The sequence below is a fragment of the Aplosporella prunicola genome (assembly GCF_010093885.1).
Source record: "Aplosporella prunicola CBS 121167 unplaced genomic scaffold K452scaffold_8, whole genome shotgun sequence".
NCBI lineage: Eukaryota > Fungi > Ascomycota > Dothideomycetes > Botryosphaeriales > Aplosporellaceae > Aplosporella > Aplosporella prunicola.
The window spans coordinates 427147-446518 of record NW_022983536.1 but is presented as its reverse complement, the minus strand read 5'-3'; the positions used below and the strand labels follow the sequence as shown (position 1 = coordinate 446518).

The 19372-nt window shown below is 53.9% G+C and overlaps 5 protein-coding genes across 5 annotated transcripts; 2 read left to right on the top strand and 3 right to left on the bottom strand.

The window, feature by feature from the left end:
* Positions 1–221: 221 nt before the first annotated feature.
* On the bottom strand, positions 222–2229 carry K452DRAFT_247032 (uncharacterized protein). Its single transcript, XM_033538041.1, has 3 exons — positions 2074–2229; positions 1676–2013; positions 222–1624 (listed from the first exon to the last, which is right to left on the bottom strand). Exons 1-3 carry the CDS (start codon positions 2219–2221, stop codon positions 647–649), a joined length of 1464 nt encoding a protein of 487 aa, XP_033399412.1. The 5' UTR covers positions 2222–2229; the 3' UTR covers positions 222–646.
* Positions 2230–2410: 181 nt separating this feature from the next.
* Positions 2411–2806, top strand: K452DRAFT_296692 (uncharacterized protein; the record flags this gene model as incomplete). Its single annotated transcript, XM_033541938.1, has 1 exon — positions 2411–2806. One exon carries the CDS (start codon positions 2411–2413, stop codon positions 2804–2806), a length of 396 nt encoding a protein of 131 aa, XP_033399411.1.
* Positions 2807–3667: 861 nt separating this feature from the next.
* Positions 3668–6109, bottom strand: K452DRAFT_325644 (uncharacterized protein; the record flags this gene model as incomplete). Its single annotated transcript, XM_033544794.1, has 1 exon — positions 3668–6109. One exon carries the CDS (start codon positions 6107–6109, stop codon positions 3668–3670), a length of 2442 nt encoding a protein of 813 aa, XP_033399410.1.
* A 2925-nt stretch (positions 6110–9034) lies between these two features.
* K452DRAFT_224410 (uncharacterized protein) lies at positions 9035–10626 on the bottom strand (the record flags this gene model as incomplete). Its single annotated transcript, XM_033536684.1, has 3 exons — positions 9035–9211; positions 9264–10101; positions 10160–10626. The coding sequence occupies 3 exons, from the start codon at positions 10624–10626 to the stop codon at positions 9035–9037; spliced, it is 1482 nt and encodes a 493-aa protein (XP_033399409.1).
* Positions 10627–17387: 6761 nt separating this feature from the next.
* On the top strand, positions 17388–19136 carry K452DRAFT_317154 (uncharacterized protein). Its single transcript, XM_033544035.1, has 2 exons — positions 17388–18106; positions 18164–19136. Exons 1-2 carry the CDS (start codon positions 17752–17754, stop codon positions 19042–19044), a joined length of 1236 nt encoding a protein of 411 aa, XP_033399408.1. The 5' UTR covers positions 17388–17751; the 3' UTR covers positions 19045–19136.
* The last annotated feature ends 236 nt before the right edge of the window (positions 19137–19372 follow it).

Below are 19372 nucleotides of genomic sequence, written 5' to 3'. Positions count from 1 at the left end.
GCCACAGCTTCGCGATACAGTGATGGCGAGCATCAACGTCATCACGCTCAACCCGCCATCTATTGTTCGTTCTCAAGAGGGCTTGAATGGGATGAGAGCGTGTGCACTGAAGCGCCAAAACACCTAGTGTCCAAATCCCAGACCATGTATCCTAGACTTGTCATATAATTCTGAACAGTCATTTCGTTAAAGTGATTGTCGGAGTGGCCGTCGAAATTGTGGTCGGAACCGGTTTTTATATGTAGGAGTAGTTTGTCCTGCTTCCGTGCGGAGGAGCTTACCTGCAAATCAAACCTACCTACCTACAGCTCGCCGCGTATCTCCAACCGTCATGCTGACAGCTCGTGATTGTATCTCGACCTCTTTCTCCGCTTCTACTCTCTGTTACACAGCAACTCTTTGTTGCACAGCAGCTGCTCGCATTAACCCGATTAGGAGCTACACACATCTACCTATCTATACCGCAAAACACCTACCTAGGCACAGCAATGGACGCTACCAGCTCCTTACGCCGCCGCCTCCCATCAATCGCACTCGATCCTTTTCTTCCCCAGACCCAGAAACCCCCTCTTTTTTTTTTAAAAATAAAAAAAAAAAAAATAAAATAAAAAAAAGCACTTGCAAACTCAGCTTACTCACTCGCCCCTCACCTCGCACATTCCCCACCGTACCCCCCTTGCTCCTCTCCCCTCTCGCCCATGTATGCCCATGCCAGCACCGCAGCAATGCCGCACAGCCCCGCCAACACGGCATTCATATTGCCATAGCCAATCTGCTCCTTCAGCGCGCCGGCCATCAGCGGCCCCACCGCGAGCCCCAGACACCAAATCGAGGACGTGCAGCCATAGAGCTGGGCGTACGGCCCCGCCTTCCCGAAGAGCGTCGGGTTCGCGGCATGGAACTTGTCGACGACGAGGCCGGCCTCGACGAGACCGGGCGCGTTGACCGTCGCGACGCCCGCTCCGCAGAGCCCCAGCAGCGCGCACAGCAGCGCTATGGCTGGCACGCCGCCCCCGTGCGCGAAGCGCAGGCACACGAGCGCCGGCACGAGCCACGTATATCCTGCCGCCGCGACGGTGCGGGGGCCGAGGCGGTCGACGGCCCAGCCCGCCACGGGCCCAATCACCACGTCCGTGATGCCGAGGGGGAGGAAGAGGAGCCCGGCGCGCAGGCTGTTGAAGGCGAAGAGCTGCTCGGCGAGCGTGGCGATGGTGCTGTCGAAGGCGCCGAGGAGCACGGCTTGGATGAAGCCGATGAAGAAGGCGACCAGCAGGCGCGGCGACCGCATGCACGAAAGAATCGGGAAGTGCCGTGTCAGACGATTGCGCTTGCCGATCAGGACGTAGTGCGTGTCGATGGACGAGGGGTGTGCGAGCAGCGGCGTGGCTTCGTCGGCGGCGCCGTCGGTGTGGATGCCCAGGCCTGCTGGGGTGGCGTTGGAAGTACGGGGCTCTTCGTCGTACTGCGCGGCCACCTTCTTCTCAATCACCAGCAGCCGCATGACAAAGTCCAGAGCTACCAAACCGAGTCCGACGCCGAACACACCGGTGTAGCCGGTGCGCTTGTATAGGACGCCACCTACCACAGGCGCTGCGAGACCGCCTACGGTCATGAAGCTGAAGATCTGGGAGAGTTTAACCTTCTGGTCGCAAAGCTGTAATCCGGCGCATCTTACCGTGCCAATTACAGCTCCTAGGTTCTCGGGACCAACAGTCTCAACCAGCAGGGCCAGGCCAACGACCCAGACGACAGCGGCCGAAAGTCCCTGCAGGAGACGCGCAACGACCAGGCCCGAGAAGCTATCGCCAATTGCCAGCAGTATGGTAGCCAGCAAGAGAGCTATCAGACCGAGCAGGAAGGGTAGTTGGCGGCTGCCCATCTTGTCGGCGAGGAAGCCGGCGATGGGTGACGACACGACCGAGGCGCCCGCATAGGCGGCCAGCAGGTTGGAGACGCTGCTCTGGACGCTGCCCTGGGGCATGTGGAGCCTATCCTCGAGGAGAAAGGGGAGGACTGGGGGCGCTTTGGATGAGGAGCTATGCGGGGAGCAATGGCGGGGGGGCGGGGCCTTACCGGGGACTATGAGGCCATACAGGACCATGTCGGTGAACATGCCCATGCCGACAGTGGAGATGATGAAGCGGTCGTGGGAACGCCATGCCAGGCCCCATGGAGGGCGCTGCCGTTTGGAGCGATGCGGCTCGAATTCGGCGTCGGACATTGTTGGAGAGACGAAGTCGATGGGACATCTGCACGGAGCACCTTGGATGCCCATGTTTCCTCGGTTCGGTTCGCTAAGATCAAGTCAAAGTGGGGAGGAGCATAACGGGAAGGGAAGAGAAGGGAGAATAATTTAGAGGGGGGGAGAGAGAAACCGAAATAAGTAATTCAGGCCTTCCGCCGCCGTTGCATGTTTGCAGCCGGGAGGAATTATGCTTTGCCCGAAACGGCAATCCGGCGCTCCAAGGCCGCCGCCGTGGTTCGCCCACCCATTCCTGCGCATTGCTTATTATATCTGCCCTGCAACTCGCCATCCATGACCGTCGTCATCTCCCGCAACAAGTACGAGCATCTCACACTACTGGCAGTGTTCAGGCATTGGCGCTACATTTCGTCCTTTGGCGGCCCGTGGCTGCACCTGCCGCCGGACCTCGTCGAGTCGCTGGCCCACACCTACCCCGTCGACCCCGCCCTTCCCGCCGAAGGAGCCCTGCTGAGGACGCGCGCCTTGACGAAGCTGTTCAAGCACGACTGCAGTGTCTCTTCCACCTCACGCTCGCGTGTGGCCACGTTCATGCTGCGCTAGGTGGCCTGAAGGAATTTGACGCGGTGCGACAGGCGCAGGCGGGGGCACTCTGCCACGAGACGGAACCGCAAGCAGGTAAAGACGTACGCAAAGCGCGCCGTGCGGGACTATCTTGCCTTTCTTTCTCTCCCACGGGCTCACCGCCAGCCGTCACTGAGCAGTCTCTCCTGAGCATCAACGACGCTAAATCCGACACGAAGACAACAGCCTGCAGTCAGACACTGAAGCCGCATTGCTCGCCCACCGCCCCCAGCGGCCACCAATCTGACACACTGGCCCCGCAGCATCGGCAGCAGCAGCAGCAGCAGCAGCAGCAGCAGCACATGCAGCCACCCTCAGCCAACCAACCCCCACCACCCATCCACCAACTATCCAGCCTCTTCTATGCTAGGTGAGAGAGAGAGAGAGAGAGAGATGTGCATTACAAATAGGTACACCTGGAAGATGTTTCGCGTTGCCGTTGTTTATTGTTTACTGTGTACCTGTTTATTGTTTTTGCTTACCTATTCTTTATTGTTGTTCATTGACGGTTCCTGAAATCCATTCAAAGTCACTTGCACATCACTTTCACACCGCGCATGCCCACGATACTGAAATCAAGATCCTGAATATGAACTGAACCAGCAGCACCTACTAGGTATACCACGTAGTGAAAAGAGTGACCAACCGACTAAATCCCAATAACTTTTGTGCTGAATGGCAGTAATATCTGCCGACCGTCGAAGCTGCAAACTCAAACAGAAGTAAACCAAACCAACTCGCCCTGAACATGTGTCGAAAATCACCGCTAGCAATACTCCGTTGCGCAGTACGTCGATACGGCGGTCGGCAAAGGTCGCGCCTGCGTGCAGCGCGCGCGCTTCACTGCTCGTCGCCCTCGTCCTCACTGTCGGCGTTGAACCGGGGCAAGGTGTCGCGATCCTCAGCGATGATGAACGGATGGCCCTCGTCATCCTCATGAACCGGCCCAAACAGCCTCATCATGTCCTGGACCGTGAGTCTCTTCTGCGTCCGGTTGTCCGACTCGAGCACGCGGTCAATCTCGCGCTGCTTGCGGTCCTGCATGTCGATCATGTCAGCGTCGACGGTTTGCTCGACGACCAAGCGCGTCATCGACGTCTCCTGGTCCTGGCCGATGCGGAACACGCGGCAGAAGGCCTGCATCTCCGCGCTCAAGTTCCACCACGGGTCGATGCTGATGACGCGCGAGGCCATTGTCAGGTTGAGGCCTAGGCCACCGCACTTCAGCGACGCGATCATGATGCGGATCTCGGGCTTCTTGAACGTCTCAATGGCTTTGTCGCGCGCGCTGTGGCTCATCTGCCCGTGATAGGGGACGTACAACCAGTTCTCGCCGTCGCAAACCTTTTCAATGATGCGGATCATCGAGAGAAACTGCGAGTAGATGATGATCTTCACGTCCGGGTTCTCGCCGATCCAGTTCAGTATCTGCGCCTTCATCGCCATGGTTTTCGCCGATGGGAGCACCGGACCGGGCAGGTTGAGCCAGTTCTTGACCAGCTGTGCCTCGTCCTTCTTCTTCCTCCACCGATTTACGGGGGGAAATTCCTCGTCTTCGTATTCAGCAGACGACATGATGCTGTCAAGCGTGAAGTCATCACACGGTGCCGTGCCGCTGTATTCGATTGAACACTCCAAGCAACGCGCTTTGTTGCGTCCACGAGAAGCTGCCTGGTGTTGAAGCGTCTCCAAGCATTCCATGCAGTAAATGTGGTAGCAAGAAGTCACGAACGCCTTTGCGGGCACCTGACGGCAGCTGGCACAGAGTGAACGAGCTTTAAGATCTTCAAGCTTTTGACCCTCGCGCAACGTCTCAAGGTACTTGCCAAAATTGTAAGTAAGGCCGTGTTGACGCCCAACCTCTTTGTCCGCATCAATCAAGGCCAACTGATCTTGTTGCGCTTGCTGTTGAGGCGTATCGGGCGGCATCTGTTGCTGGCCCTGAGCTGGTTGGGAAGCGGAAGCCTTGAGGAGCTTCCGAAGTTGTAGCATTTGCGCCGATCGTTCGTCTTCAAAATTCGCCTCGTCCTCAGCCAACTGGCGGATCAGCTCATGATCGGACTTGTCAAGGATGTCTTGCATAGTCGATTCGACTAACAGGATATGTCCAGTCAGCTGTCTAAGGCGGAGAAGCATCGTGAGAACGTGAGAGTAATTTTCTTTGATCAAGCCCTTGCGCGCAATTGCATTAATTCTCTTGATCATACGCTGCTTGACGATGTTGTAGACCGCGCGTTCGAGAGGGTTGAACTGGACCCAGAATATGCGCTGGTCACCCTTTGGAAGCTTCAAAATAGGCGCACCGAATAAAATATCCCGATGAGTCCGTCTGAGCATGAACTTGTTGAGCATCAACATCAGGCGCTGGAATTTCTCAGGTTCATCGCCATAGTAGTTTTGCTTGAACAGTTTAAAACTGCCTGTGTAGGGACAGCGGAGAAATTTGAAATAGGGGTACAGCTCGGTGCAGCTGTTCATGATAGGCGTGCCACTGAGTGCCCATCTCTTATCTGCTGTAAGGGCGCGGCAGGCAAGAGAAGTACGTGACTGATAGTTCTTGATGCAGGCGGCTTCGTCCAAAATGCATCTGTTCCAATGAACGCGATGTAGAGGACCCTTGAACTCCTCGAAATGCTTAGACCACCATTCCTGTTTCTCCTCGCTGGTTTGTAACTCAACAGGCGTCTCTGTCTTCGGGTAAGAATACATTACCTCGTGGTAAGTTGTGATGACGATGTCGAACGTTTGTAGTTGCGTTTCAGCCGCCTCACCCTCCAGCTTATACTCCCCAACCTGTCTGTGAATGGTAACCTTACGTTTGATGTGCTTGAAGCATTCGTTGTACCATTGACCGACGAGAGAAGACGGTACAACGATAAGGGTGCCTCGGGGGCCCTCGGTTACCTTGTCGTTGGTAAAAACTGCTAAAGACATGACGGTTTTGCCAAAGCCCATGGTGTCTGCACATATGCCTCCCCGTGGTTCATCTCCACCAGTCTCCCTGGCACGCATAAATCCTGCACCAATAACTTGATAGCTGGTGAGGGAGCTCTTGAAACCCTTAAGCGACCATCCGCTTGCTCCATTGGCCCTGACTGCTCCCTTCCCAGTGAACTGTTTGGTAGCAGCAAGGAGATTATCCCGGTCCAATTGCGCAGATTTTTTGAACTCTGCCGGAACTGACGCGATGAGCTTCTTTAGAGCTTGTGCTTTGACTGTGTCGTCAAATCCCGGTTGATCAGGCGCGTCCTTGTTTAGGGCAGCATCCTTCCAAACGTTCATTGTAAGGAGAGAACCGATATCCGTATGGTTGTTCTTGCGAGGGACATCTTTCTTTTTTTTATTTCCCTTGCCCTTAGGCCTGCCTCTCTTGGCAGCAGGCTTAGCAGCGCGTTGTTTGCCAGCCTGAGTTCCTCTCTGCTTTTTGCGGGGTTGATTCTCCCCATCCATGGCGTGAACCATTGCCTCCATCTCGCTCATAGAATTGTCTCCGGAAGTCTTCTGAATTTTTCTTCTGGTTGTCTTCCTTGAGTTTGTCGAAGGGCCTTCTCCAGCATTGTCCTCCTCATCATCATCCTCCTGACGGCGTCTCTTACGAGTCTTTCGCTTGCCTTGGTCGGGCACAAACAAGCTGCTGGGGTCCCCGTCTTCTGAGTCGGACCCATCATCCCCGGGCGCATCCCACTTTGCATCTTCTTCTAGCTTCCTCAAGCGTGCGGCCTCAATGACTTCAAGACGCATGAAGTTTATCTCATCATCGAAACTGTGCTGCTTGGCCGCTACTTTTGCTTCGTACTCGCGCTTTGCCTGGGCGAATTCCTCCGCGGCAATTCTGTTCTCATCATCATCATCCTCCATGACAACTTCAGGAATCGGCTGCGATGTGACAGGAGGGGAAGGTATGTTGCCTGTCGCGCCAGGCCGGAACTTCTGCCGCAGTAGCTGGCGCGCCGCCAATAGGTTACCTCTCTGTCCATCTTGTTGCAAATTGTCTGGTACTTGGTTGACTGCACTTTGATTACCAGAAGGGAGCTGGCCGGGAGTTTGAAGAATAGACTCTCCGAAGTTGTTAGCATTGTCGCTTGGACTGGGCAAACTTTCCGTAGAATGAACGACAGTATCCGAGCCGGCGGAATGGGCTTCAATAGCGTCGGGTTGGACAATATCATCTGGTACGGGCTGGGTGTGGTTGGTATTTTCCAGATCTTCTAGAGAAGGCGCGTCTCTAGTGCTGGTGAGGTTGGGCTGGACATCATCATCGGGTATAGGGCAGGCATCGTTGATATTTTCTAAAGAGGCTAGAGGCGGCGCATCGTTTGTGCTGGTGAGGTGGGGTGGATCGACATCGTCTTCAATAACAATAGCGTTCCCTGGCTTCCCGCCAGGGACATCCTCGGGAATGGAACTGAGTTCCTGCACGTCTGGCTCATCCTTCACTTGTTGTGCTGACGAAGAACCTGGACCGGCATCGTCATCGTCTGAGTCTATGTCGATTGGCTGGCTGAAGCTGTTTCCAGCTTCGTCCGCGGCTCGCGGATTGGTAAGAGCTCTGGTCGTGTTTTCATCACCATCTCCTTCAGACTTAATGTGAGGAACGGGAGACGGTTCGGCCATAGTTGAAGGCTTGAAAGGGTTTGCGAACGATGAGGCCAGTCGTGGTGAGTGACGGCGCGGTGGGTGAAGGGCAGAAGGATGATGTGCGAGCGTTGGTGGTAATGACTACGATGAAGAAGAGAGCCAAGAAGGGCGGAGATGACGAGGGTAGAATGTAGTAGAGGAGTAGGTATTAGCTAGGCAAGGTGGGGATTGACTGATGAAGGCATGGAGGAGAGGAAGATGAGTTAGAAGGTTGGAAGAGAGGGAGAAGTTTATAAGCGGGTGGAGCAAAGGTTGGGCGTAGTATCTAAAGGAAAAGTGAGAGAAAAAGGTAGCAAGAAGGATGAGGCAAACGCCATGGGAGAAGGCAAGAAGGAAAGAAGGAAGGAAGGGAGGAGGGAGGAAGGGAGGGGAGGAAGGTCCTGCTGTTGAAGCTGGCCGAGGCGGCAAGAGAGGAAGGTGTCAGGAAGAATGGGCCAAATGCCAAGGGAGGGAAGGCCCTACGGTTCGAGCTGACCGAAGCGGCGAAAGAGACTAGAGAGTGAGATTAGATCAACTGTGTAGGAGAACAGGATGATCCCCAACATAGGTATAAACATCTCTCCAGGAGACCATTAACCTTCGGCATGGGATCGGATGTCATTACCCACCCTCATGTTGGGATCTAATTCACAACCGTGACGCTCCTTTTGCTCTATTGTGAGACGAAACCCCTCCCGAGCATCGCTGGAGATACTCCTCGTCCAGACGCATGGGTTCGTGTTCATAATACCCCGGCAAGAGTACGAGTTTGGTAATCCGAGCATAAGCACAAGTATGATTCCGTGGAAGCTGTAAGATAATCCACTACGAACATGGCGAATCCCTTATCATAAGCATGAACAGAGTTCAACAAATAGAGGGTTGTGTGGATTCGTGAGCGACAAATGGCTCCAATGAGCGTAGATACAAGTCATCTCCTAAGTAAAAAGAAAATATACTGTTAGTAAGGGAACAGGGTCATCTTCTTATACACAGCCAGACTTACAGATTATACCTCCAGCCACAAATGAAGGTAATACCACCTGATCCTATCCATACGTAGAGGCCGTTAATTATCGGAAAGATGAGTTTTGTTGGTCGCCATTTAGCTTCTCCGGCTGCTTTGAAAAACATTTCTGTTAATGAAGATATGAATAATTATACTTGTGAGATAAAAGGTCTTGAAGCCAAGGTGAAACCAAGGTGGTGAACAAAGAGAAACAAAAATGAATCCCCCCAAGAGAAAGTAACAAAGCATTCAATGGAGTATTAAGAAATTGCGTTATAGTAAAATAGAGGACAGAGAAATGTCCTCATGAAGTCTTTATATACATTAGGGAAAGAAGGCCATTTTGACAATAGAATACAGAACAACAAACTTGAAGTGAACTTCTTCAAGATCAAGCAGTCCAGCAGATCTAAAGACTTCGGTATCATTGCAATGCTAAAAGTCAAAAGGAGAACTCGAATGGCCCGAGTCCTTCTATCATCGTTAGAAAAGAGATAAACGCCAAATCTCCGCATCGCCAAAAGTAGGCCGCCATCTTAGTCGTGGAGGATGCAGAAGGGGTTGCCATATCCGCCTGATGTTTAATCAGGATAAACAAAGGCAGCAACGGCAATGATCGTGTAGGTCGTCATGAGGAGCATGCCCTCCAGCCAATGTGACTTGCCGTCTCCGATCAGGTAGTTGACCAACAAGACAGCCACAAACAGGACTGCAATTTGGAACCCATCAAAAGACAGGTTCATTGCGTCTTGGCCAATCTGTTTCTGGATTAGTATACGAATTGAAACATGAGAACTAAGAGTAACTTACGATCCAACCGATGATCACAACCAAAGGCAAGACAAGCAGCGCAATCTGCATGCTCGAACCGACAGCAACGCCGATGGCGAGGTCCATCTTGTCTTTCATGGCAACAGTGACAGCCGTTGCATGTTCCGCCGCGTTACCGACGATCGGCAACAGAATAAGACCAAGGAAGGTTTGAGAGAGACCCTTTCCTTCACCAGCGACCTCGGAGATGTTGTCAACCATGAACTCCGAGCAGAACGCGACCAAAATAGTGGATATCGCAAGAGAAACGAGAGCACCCCAGACCGTCAGGACCGGGATCTCTTCTTCGTCTTCTTCTTCCTCCAGGTCCCCTCTGTGGACAAGGTTGGCCTGGTTAACTTGACCACCTGCAGTAGCAGCAGTGTTGGCACCAATGCGAGCAAGGCCTAGGTTGGTGGCACCTGGCTCCAGTTTTGAGGATGGCCTCTTCTCGCCCTTCTGACTAGGTTCGTTGTACATTACGGCGTGCGTCTTGAGCTGGAAGATAAGATAGCAGGCGTAGACGAAGAGCAAAATAACCGAAGTACCGCGAGACAGCGCATCGGTATCGACTAGGTCCGGAACGTCTGCCTCAACCCACATGTGGAAAACGGTGGGGATGATCAAACTAGCAACAGCCAGAGCCAGAAGACTGGCTGCGGTCTGTGCAACCGTAATGTTGAAGTGCTGCTCGAGGCGGTTGATGCCACCGAGGAAGAAGGACATGCCCATGACCAGGAGAAGGTTGGAAAGCATACTGCCAATCAGAGATGTCTTGACAATAGTGAGCTCACCCTTGACGAGAGCCTGAATACCGACAATCAATTCAACAGCGTTACTGTGGAATGTTAGCAAAACAATGCGCGTTGTACAAGATAGGCCACGCCAAAACTTACCCAAAAGAAGCGTTGAGCAAACCACCAAGCGTTTCTCCGACGTGGAGTGCAAGCTCTTCCGTAGAGTAACCCAGCATACCAGCCAATGGAATAATGGCGATGAAGTTGATGACGAAGACTGCGACACCGTTGATGTGGGCATAATTGACCGCGAAACCGGCAGGGACCATGACGAGGAGTAAGTTAACCCACGACCCGAACACCACATGCTTGAATTGGCTCCAAGGAGTAATCGGAGGCCGGTTCTTCGATTTGGTTGACTTCTTTGACCTGGTGCTGGCCTTGCGTTCCAAACTCGGTTGCTCGACGTTGGTGGTGTCGTTTTTGCCGTCAAGGCCGGTGTTTACTTTTCTCCTCCTTCCACCAACCAAGGTAGGATCGGTGTCGACAGAAGGTTCCTTGACCGGCGGCTGGTTCGTCTGGTTATTCAACGGAGAATAGGAATCGGAAGCGGATTGCGTCGGCATGGTGGCGGGGTGAATAGGCTGTTCGCTGGGCTTCATCCTGTCCATCTCGAGATCGCCATCTATGCATCCCTCCGAGTGCGCCCTGGACTCGTGCGATGGCCGCGATGCATCTTCGTAATCCCGAAGAGGAGGGTTCTCTTCATCGAACTGCTGCAAATCTCTGTTGTATGAGATTCTCCTAGACCATGGGTTCCACGAGTTCCTGTCGCCGGCCGTCCATGCCGTATGGCGCGCTCTTGACTTGATTGAATCTAGATATGGCATTGTGAGTATATTCTATTGTATTGGATAGCATGCGACCGCGCGCGGTCCACACGGCAAGAATTGTTGTAAGGTGAATGGGGTCTTACGCATGATGAAAAAGGCTGGGTCGCAAGACGAGGCTGCCGGAAGCCTGACCTCCTGGAGCAAGAGCGGAGCGTGCACGCACTGGCTCGGCGAATTGATGAATGAAGGCGTTCCTCAAGGCAACGCAACACGCAACAGCGTCGGGCTGACAGACAGATCGGAAGTAACGGTGGGGGCCGGCTGTGCGCGGCTTGATTGCGAGTTTGTTGGCTGCGGTCGGTCGGGTGAGGGACGTTGGATTGTGCCTTGCCGGTCGGTAGTCGTACTCGTACCGAAGAAACGTGCGGTAATTTGACAGAAAGAGCCTGGGAGTCTCAAGTGAGGGCCTTAGTTAATTTGGGGAGGCCAAGCCTTTGAAGAGGACGACTGCAACACAGCCAGCAAGGGGGGAGGGAGGCGGCTAAGGGTAATTGATGAAGCCTGTGCACAGCCACCTGGATAGAGCGAGAGAGCATAGGCTAGAGGCAGATCAGTGGATCGAGCGAGACGCCGGCGATGGTCTGTTTCCAGTACGGAGCGAGATGGGGACGTGTCTTTGTGCAATTTCGTAGCGTGGGCCGCGCGCGTTACATCAGACCAACGCACACCGCAAACCAAGGCTTTTGACAGTTTGGACCCTGGCCCGCATCAAAGGTCGTCAGTATGTAGTAGTCCGTAGCACGAGTGGCTTCGAAGTAGCCACGATGACTTCAGGTTCCTTGGCAGAGCCACCAGCTTCAAACTTGCTTTTGCTTGTCTTGCTTGACTTGAGCTTGTCCCGCATTGAGTTTCTACGGAAATCCTTTTCTATCCAATCACTCGCACCGTTACAGGCGATGAAACGCGAAGCTCCTTTCAGGAGCTTGGGAGTGCCCAACGGCGGGGGTCGACGGGTGATGCGCACTGTGACAAACTGTCAGGCGACAGATGGCCCCAACCATCTGGCCGCCGGCATTTTTTCAGGCGCGAAAGTTCGCAGCTTCGCGCATTCCGCCACAGGACTGGGTGGCTGGGCGGCTGGTCAAACCAACAAATTGTCCAATAGTTAACTAGTATCCACCAGAGGATTACGTCTTTTAGGCCCTCTACTCTCTACTCTAGACTCTACAGCACCCCTGTTGAGCTGGTCGCACCGCCACAACTGCGGCGTGCAAGCCACACTGGGTGTTTGCGCCTCACTGCTACTCAGTGTACACCGCTCGTATTGCGGGTAGCGCGCCACCCCGCTGATCGGAGAATTCTTTGCCTACTTCTCGAAGGTTTGTAGAACTTTGAAACGGCTAGGCCCGCTTTGCGATATGCGCTGTGCTTGACGACGACGACGACTCGGTAGACTCGTCTGATTATTGTGGCACTAGCTCTCACCGCTGACTTGGCACTTGGCTAACAGCTCTCCAATCTAAAACTTTGCGTCGGAGTGGTGGAGCCGATCTCTGACGACAGGTTGCCATCAATTGTGTGAGCAGGCTGAGATGATGTGCGTACAAGTGTTTCGTGTCAATGGTTGCTGGGCCTGGCTTTTGCGTGTGTGGCTTGCCTATCTTATCTTATCAGGAGGGGCTGTCGGATGTCGGTTTCGGGGGCCGCGCGGGGCAGGCACGGGAATCGGGATCTAGCGTGCCCCGGAACATCGTATTCCCTAGCGTTGCGGGGCCTTGGCGATTTGTCCGCATCGCAGATGCGCGGGTGAGATTCGTATGCGCGAACTGCTATCCAACAGTCCAGCGCAAGGTGCGCGCAAGTCTCCACCCTACTCTTCTCGCACCCTACTGGAGCCGGTGTCATCGCATCTCCAATCATGGACGACCTCAGCTCCCTCGAGCTTCTTTCGCTCGTCTCAAAAGTCACTTCTGAACTGCAGAACCATTTAGGCATAAGCGACAAGACGCTCGCCGAATTCGTCATCGACCAGCACTCAAAATGCAAGTCTCTTCCGGAATTCAAGGCCAACCTCGAGGAGATGGGCGCAGAGTTTCCCCAAAGTCTCATAGAGAGCATCGATCGATTAGTCCTTACTATGCACCCGAAGTACAAGTCGAAGGCCGACAGCAAGGTTGTGGAAAACAAGGAAGATCCGGGAGATGAAAGGGACAGGAAGGCCAGAGTGTTCAAGGGACTCGCCTTGGCGGATAAGGAAGTGCCGGGGTTTGAGGATGAGGAGGCAAACGGCCTGTCAGAGGAAGGTCCAAAGTTCGATGAGCTCGATGCGCTCGATAACACGTTCGCGATGCTGGAAAGCCTTGCGGAAAAGGCAACCAGCGCTCCTGGAAATGGTGTCGCAAGGAAGAGAAGCATCAGTCCCCAAAGAGAGAATGATTATGACAACAACAGGAGCAAGAGGAATCGCTATGCGTCCCGGTCACGTTCTCGCTCGCGTAGTCCTGGGAAAAGCCATAGACGCACCAAAAACGACGAGTACATTTTTGAGGACGAGTTTGGCCGCACGCGTGCAAGGAGAGGCTTAGATGACCGCAGAAACTACCGCAAGGATGATCGCCAAGATGAACGCGAAGACAAGAGGAGAAGCAGACGCCGCCACCGAGATGACGATGATTTCCGTCGTCCTCCCACCCCCGAACTCGATGACAGTCCCGTCCTCCACAAGGTATACACAGGCCGTGTCACGGGCGTCAAAGATTTTGGCGTGTTCGTAAATCTCTTAGGCGTGCGTGGTAAAGTCGATGGGTTGGTGCATATCTCAGCAATGGGCGAGGGTCGGGTCAATCACCCTTCTGATCTCGTTGCTCGCAACCAAGAAGTGAAGGTAAAGGTTATGAAAATGGAGAACAACCGTGTTAGTCTTTCCATGAAAGAGGTGGATCAGATTACAGGCCAAGACCTGGCACCTGAACGAAGGTTGGGCTCTGGCGCAAACATGGAAGCATTAGGTGGTGCACCTAATAGCATGGACCGATACGGCAATCTAACATCAACTGTACCCATCGTCGAAAGCAAAACCGGCGGATCTAAGAGCAGGAAGAGAATGACTTCACCGGAGCGCTGGGAGATTCAACAGCTTATCGCTTCTGGTGTCCTTTCTGCTGCTGACTATCCAGGCATCAACGAAGAGTACGACTCTATTGGTGCAAACGGTGAGATGGCCGAGGAGGACATGGATGTGGATATTGAAGTCCGCGAAGAGGAACCTCCTTTCCTTGCAGGTCAGACGAAGCAGTCCCTTGAGCTTTCGCCCATCCGTGTCGTCAAAGCCCCAGACGGCTCTATGAACAGAGCGGCAATGTCAGGAGAGACCTTGGCTAAAGAGCGCCGTGACCTACGACAACAAGAAGCGGCGGACAAAGCTTCCAAGGATGCCAGCCGTGTCGATCTCAGCGCACAATGGAACGACCCAATGGCTGGTCCTGACCAACGCAAGTTTGCTAGTGACTTGCGAACTGCTCAACCCACGAAAAATGAACCGATTCCAGAATGGAAACGCATCACATCGGGAAAGGAGCAATCCTTCGGCAAGCGCACCTCCATGTCTATCAAGGAGCAACGGGAAAGCCTTCCAGTATTCAAGTTTCGTGATCAGTTGCTCCAAGCAGTCAATGATCACCAACTTCTCATTGTGGTTGGTGATACCGGATCAGGCAAGACTACCCAGGTGACACAGTATCTGGCCGAAGGTGGCTTTGCGAACAACGGCATGATCGGCTGCACACAGCCTCGTCGTGTGGCTGCCATGTCAGTTGCTCAACGTGTCTCGGAGGAAGTGGGCTGTAAACTCGGCGAGGAGGTTGGATATACCATCCGTTTCGAGGATTGCACCAGTCCAAGCACGAAGATCAAGTATATGACAGACGGTATCATGCAGCGCGAGATCCTTTTGGATCCCATGTTGAACAAGTACTCTGTCATTATGCTCGACGAGGCTCACGAGCGCACGATTGCCACGGATGTTCTGTTCGGTCTCCTGAAGAAGACCCTGAAGCGAAGGCCCGACCTGAAGCTCATCGTCACATCAGCCACCCTTGATGCAGACAAATTCTCGGAGTACTTCAACAAGTGCCCCATCTTCTCCATTCCCGGCCGTACCTTCCCTGTCGAGATCATGTACTCGCGCGAACCGGAGTCTGATTATTTGGATTCTGCTTTGACCACCGTCATGCAGATCCATATTACCGAGCCTCCGGGAGATATTCTGTTGTTCTTGACGGGCAAGGAAGAGATCGACACTAGCTGCGAAATCCTCTACGAACGCATGAAGGCGCTGGGTCCACAGGTTCCAGAACTAATTATCTTGCCCATTTATGGCGCACTTCCAAGCGAAGTCGCAAGTCGAATCTTTGAACCGGCGCCATCAGGTGGAAGAAAGGTGGTCATTGCCACCAACATCGCAGAGACTTCTATCACCATCGATGGAATCTACTATGTCGTCGATCCCGGCTTTGTCAAACAGACTGCGTATGATGCTAAGCTTGGCATGGATCGTCTTCAAGTGACACCCATCTCGCAGGCGCAAGCAAAGCAACGTGCAGGCAGAGCCGGAAGAACTGGGCCTGGCAAGTGCTTCAGGCTCTACACCGAATCGGCTTTCCAATCAGAAATGCTGCCTACAACCATTCCCGAAATCCAGCGCCAAAACCTTTCCAACACTATTCTCATGCTTAAGGCTATGGGCATCAATGACCTCTTGCATTTTGACTTCATGGACCCGCCTCCCACGAACACCATGTTGACTGCTCTGGAAGAGCTCTACGCACTGTCTGCCCTAGATGACGAAGGATTGCTCACCCGTCTTGGCCGGAAAATGGCAGACTATCCTATGGATCCAGCTCTCGCCAAGGCTCTCATCATGTCTGTGGAAATGGGTTGTTCTGACGAGATGCTTACTATCGTTGCCATGATCTCTGCTGTTCAGACCGTTTTCCACAGACCAAAGGACAAGCAGCAGCAAGCTGACCAGAAAAAGGCCAAATTTCACGATCCGCACGGTGATCATCTCACGCTGCTCAACGTCTACAATGCTTGGAAGCAATCCAAGTTCTCTACTCCTTGGTGCTTCGAAAATTTCATTCAGCCGCGTTCCATGAAGCGAGTCGAAGACGTTCGCAAGCAACTTATTACCATCCTACAGCGTCACAAGAGCGCTTTGGTCTCGTGTGGTCGCGATACTAAACTCGTACGCCAAGCTCTTTGCTCTGGTTTCTTCCGCAACTCCGCGCGCAAGGACCCGCAAGAAGGCTACAAAACGCTTGTTGAAGGGAACCCTGTTTATCTGCACCCCTCCTCTGCCCTTTTCGGCAAGCCTGCCGAACATGTCATCTTCAACTCCGTTGTCGAGACGACCAAGGAGTACATGCATGTCGTGACAGCCATAGAGCCGAAGTGGCTTGTCACCGCCGCCCCGACTTTCTTTAAGGTTGCTCCCACGGACAGACTTAGCAAGAGAAAGAAGGCCGAGCGTATTCAGCCGCTGCACAACAAGTATGCTGGCGAGGATGACTGGAGACTGTCCGCGCAGAAGAGACAGGGTCGTGGAGGCGGCGGTACGTGGGGTTAGTATCATGGTGCTTTGCAGCTGCTGTTGAGCAGCAGATTACTGCTTTTGGCGGTGATGTACCGTCTTGACTCTTTGTTGATTGCAACCGTCCCAGCGATAATCTCTTTTTCTTTTTTTTGCGAGCATCGACGACAGAGCGTGGCTTTACTCGATGCAGATCAGCGGTAGCGAGGTTCGTACGCACGACACTGCGGCTGTGGATGGCATCCTTTACTCAGATAGTGTAATATAGCTCCACAGCGAAGATATGTAGCATATGGTGCCGATGATGGGCATTTTCTCGTATCCGGACCAGTTACTGAGTAATGCAGCGCGCAAACCACAATGATAGGATGCTTTGAATTCCATGCAGCGGGCAATAGGTACAATAGCAGTTTGTCTCAAAAAGCCGCGCAGTAAGGTGCCGTCAGGAGAAGCTCGTGCACGATTCAGTGTGAGGATTATTAACGCTTCATAGGGGATAAGACCTGAAACTTAACCTAGAAGGGGCGTTAATATGTGCTCGAATGCGGAAAGGCGTGTCTTGTCGCCTCTGGAAAAGGCCAAGCCGGCCAAGCCAGCGAAATTGGGCGGCTCGAAGAGGTGAGTATTGGCAGCCGCGAAGGCCTCCGCTACCCCGAGGAAAATCGACCATACGGGATCTCCCAAATGAAGTGTGATGTGGTGTTGGGTTTCAGCGACCAATGAAGACGTCTCGGGCGGGGATCCTGAAACACTTGCGACACCATCCCCACACATTCTGGCGCCAGGATGCCCGCCACCCCCGGCCGAGCATGAATTTTTGCAGGCTCGGCACGCGCTATGGACTGGCGCAGCGACACTCTCACACTCTCCGCAATGACCGCCTCCAATCGGCCGTCATTCTCGCCTCGAGAGTCTGAGGCCTCGGCCAGGCCGCACCGTTTGCCGTGCCAGCCTTGACGCCGCCAAGTCTCCACCGTGGCTCGGGGGCATGCCCAATAACGAAATGTGGCATGCCGTCTCTGACAGTTTCGACTACAGCAATGCCTCCTAACATCCGCGTAATCATCTCCGCTGGCGCATGGCGCCATCCCGCCCGCGCTGCTAGAGGCCTATGGCTTCTTTATAACCTCAACGGCCCCGGCAAGGCCTCCGCTCACCTTCAGCCCACTCTGGCCATTTGCACTCCAGTCCTTTCTCTTTACAGCCCTCTTTCTTTCTTCGCGTCCAAGCCCTGGAATTGGCTGGCCGCATTCCCTCTGTGAGGACTTACTGTAACTCTTGCTTTATTCTCTGTCATACGTCTGCTGGTCAGCGTCTTTACAGTCATCATGCATTCCTTCTACCTTGTTCTCCTTGTCGCTCTTTTGGCCACGGCTGCTCTGTCTGCCCCGGCGCCTACCCGGGCTACCCAGTCCTTGAAGCCTCGCTCCTTCAAGGTCCCCAGGACGCTGAACCCGAAGATTAAGAAGAGGGATGGTTCTGTTGCCATGCGCAAGGCCATGCGCAAGTTTGGCTTCCAAAGCTCGCGCATGAGGGGCGGCGCCGTCGTCGCCGCTACCACCAAGAACGGAACTGAGGAGGGTGAGGTCAAGGCCAACCCCGAGGAGAACGAGGCTCTGTTCTTGTCCCCGGTGAAGATTGGAGGACAGACCTTGAACCTTGACTTTGACACTGGTTCTTCCGGTAAGATCCAAACATAGCAAAGGTTGACGACCAAAAACTAACCCGTTCGTCTCACAGACCTCTGGGTGTTCAGCACTGAGCTTTCTCAGCGGAGCATTGGCAAGCACACTGCCTTCGACCCCAAGAAAAGCCAGACCTTCAAGAAGATGGACGGCGCCAGCTTCCTCATCAGCTACGGTGATGGCAGCGGAGCCGCTGGTGATGTCGGTACTGACACGGTCGACATTGGTGGTGCAACTGCTACCTCGCAGGCCATCGAGCTTGCCACAGCCGTCGCCCAGTCGTTCGTTGAGGACACGAACACTGACGGTCTCGTTGGCCTGGCCTTCAGCAAGATCAACACGGTGGAGCCCCAGAAGCAGAAGACTTTCTTCGACAACATCATGCCCGACCTTGACGAGCCTGTTTTCACCGCCGACCTGACCAACGACACGTCGGGCACGTACGAGTTCGGCAAGATCGACCAGTCCAAGTTCAAGGGCGAGCTCACCTACACCAAGGTTGACTCGTCGCAAGGCTTCTGGCAATTCGACTCCAAGAGCTTCCAGATCAACGGCAAGACGATCCAGAACCCCAACGCCTCTCCCGCCATTGCCGACACGGGTACTTCCCTCCTGCTCGTCGACGACAAGGTGGCCACCAGCTACTACGACCAGGTCGAGGGTGCGCAGAACAGCGACCTGGCCGGCGGCTTTGTTTACCCGTGCAGCTCCAAGCTGCCCGATATCGGTGTCGCGATTGGCGATGGCTACACTGCCACGATCCCCGGCGACCAGGTTACCTTCACCGAGGTCGACGAGGCCGGCATGATGTGCTTCGGTGGTGTGCAGAGCAACCAGGGCTCCGACTTGCAGATCTTCGGTGACACCATGTTCAAGGCGCAGTTTGTCGTCTTCAACGGTGGCAACCAGAGCATTGGCATGGCGCCGAAGAACTGAGAGGCAAACCAGGAGAGGGGGGTAACTTGTAACTAGAGATCTACAAAATATTCTACGTGGTACATACAATAGTAGCAATGCATGACTTGCACATAATGATTGGGATTACGAAGTAGTCGGGGATGCGGGCTTAAAGTGGAACTTCGGGCCCGAAAGTTTGTCCCTACCTAGGGGAAGACGGGCCGTGCAAAGTTGATTGGTAAGTCCCCGCTTATCAGTGGTCGCGACCAACAGCAGAGCAGGCGCAGGTCAAGTGCAAAAGCATGGCTTCCGCGCGCTGGAGCGTTTGCCGCCACTGGCCTCGTCTTACTTAGCCGAACCGTGACTC

Bases quoted from the DNA above. Each gene is read 5' to 3' on its own strand.
- K452DRAFT_317154 (XM_033544035.1), top strand. From the start codon at position 17,752: ATGCATTCCTTCTACCTTGTTCTCCTTGTCGCTCTTTTGGCCACGGCT. The intron at 18,107-18,163 runs GTAAGATCCAAA...TTCGTCTCACAG, and splicing joins CTTTGACACTGGTTCTTCCG to ACCTCTGGGTGTTCAGCACT.
- K452DRAFT_247032 (XM_033538041.1), bottom strand. From the start codon at position 2,221: ATGTCCGACGCCGAATTCGAGCCGCATCGCTCCAAACGGCAGCGCCCT. The intron at 2,014-2,073 runs GTAAGGCCCCGC...AAGCGCCCCCAG, and splicing joins GTATGGCCTCATAGTCCCCG to TCCTCCCCTTTCTCCTCGAG. The intron at 1,625-1,675 runs GTAAGATGCGCC...AAACTCTCCCAG, and splicing joins TAGGAGCTGTAATTGGCACG to ATCTTCAGCTTCATGACCGT.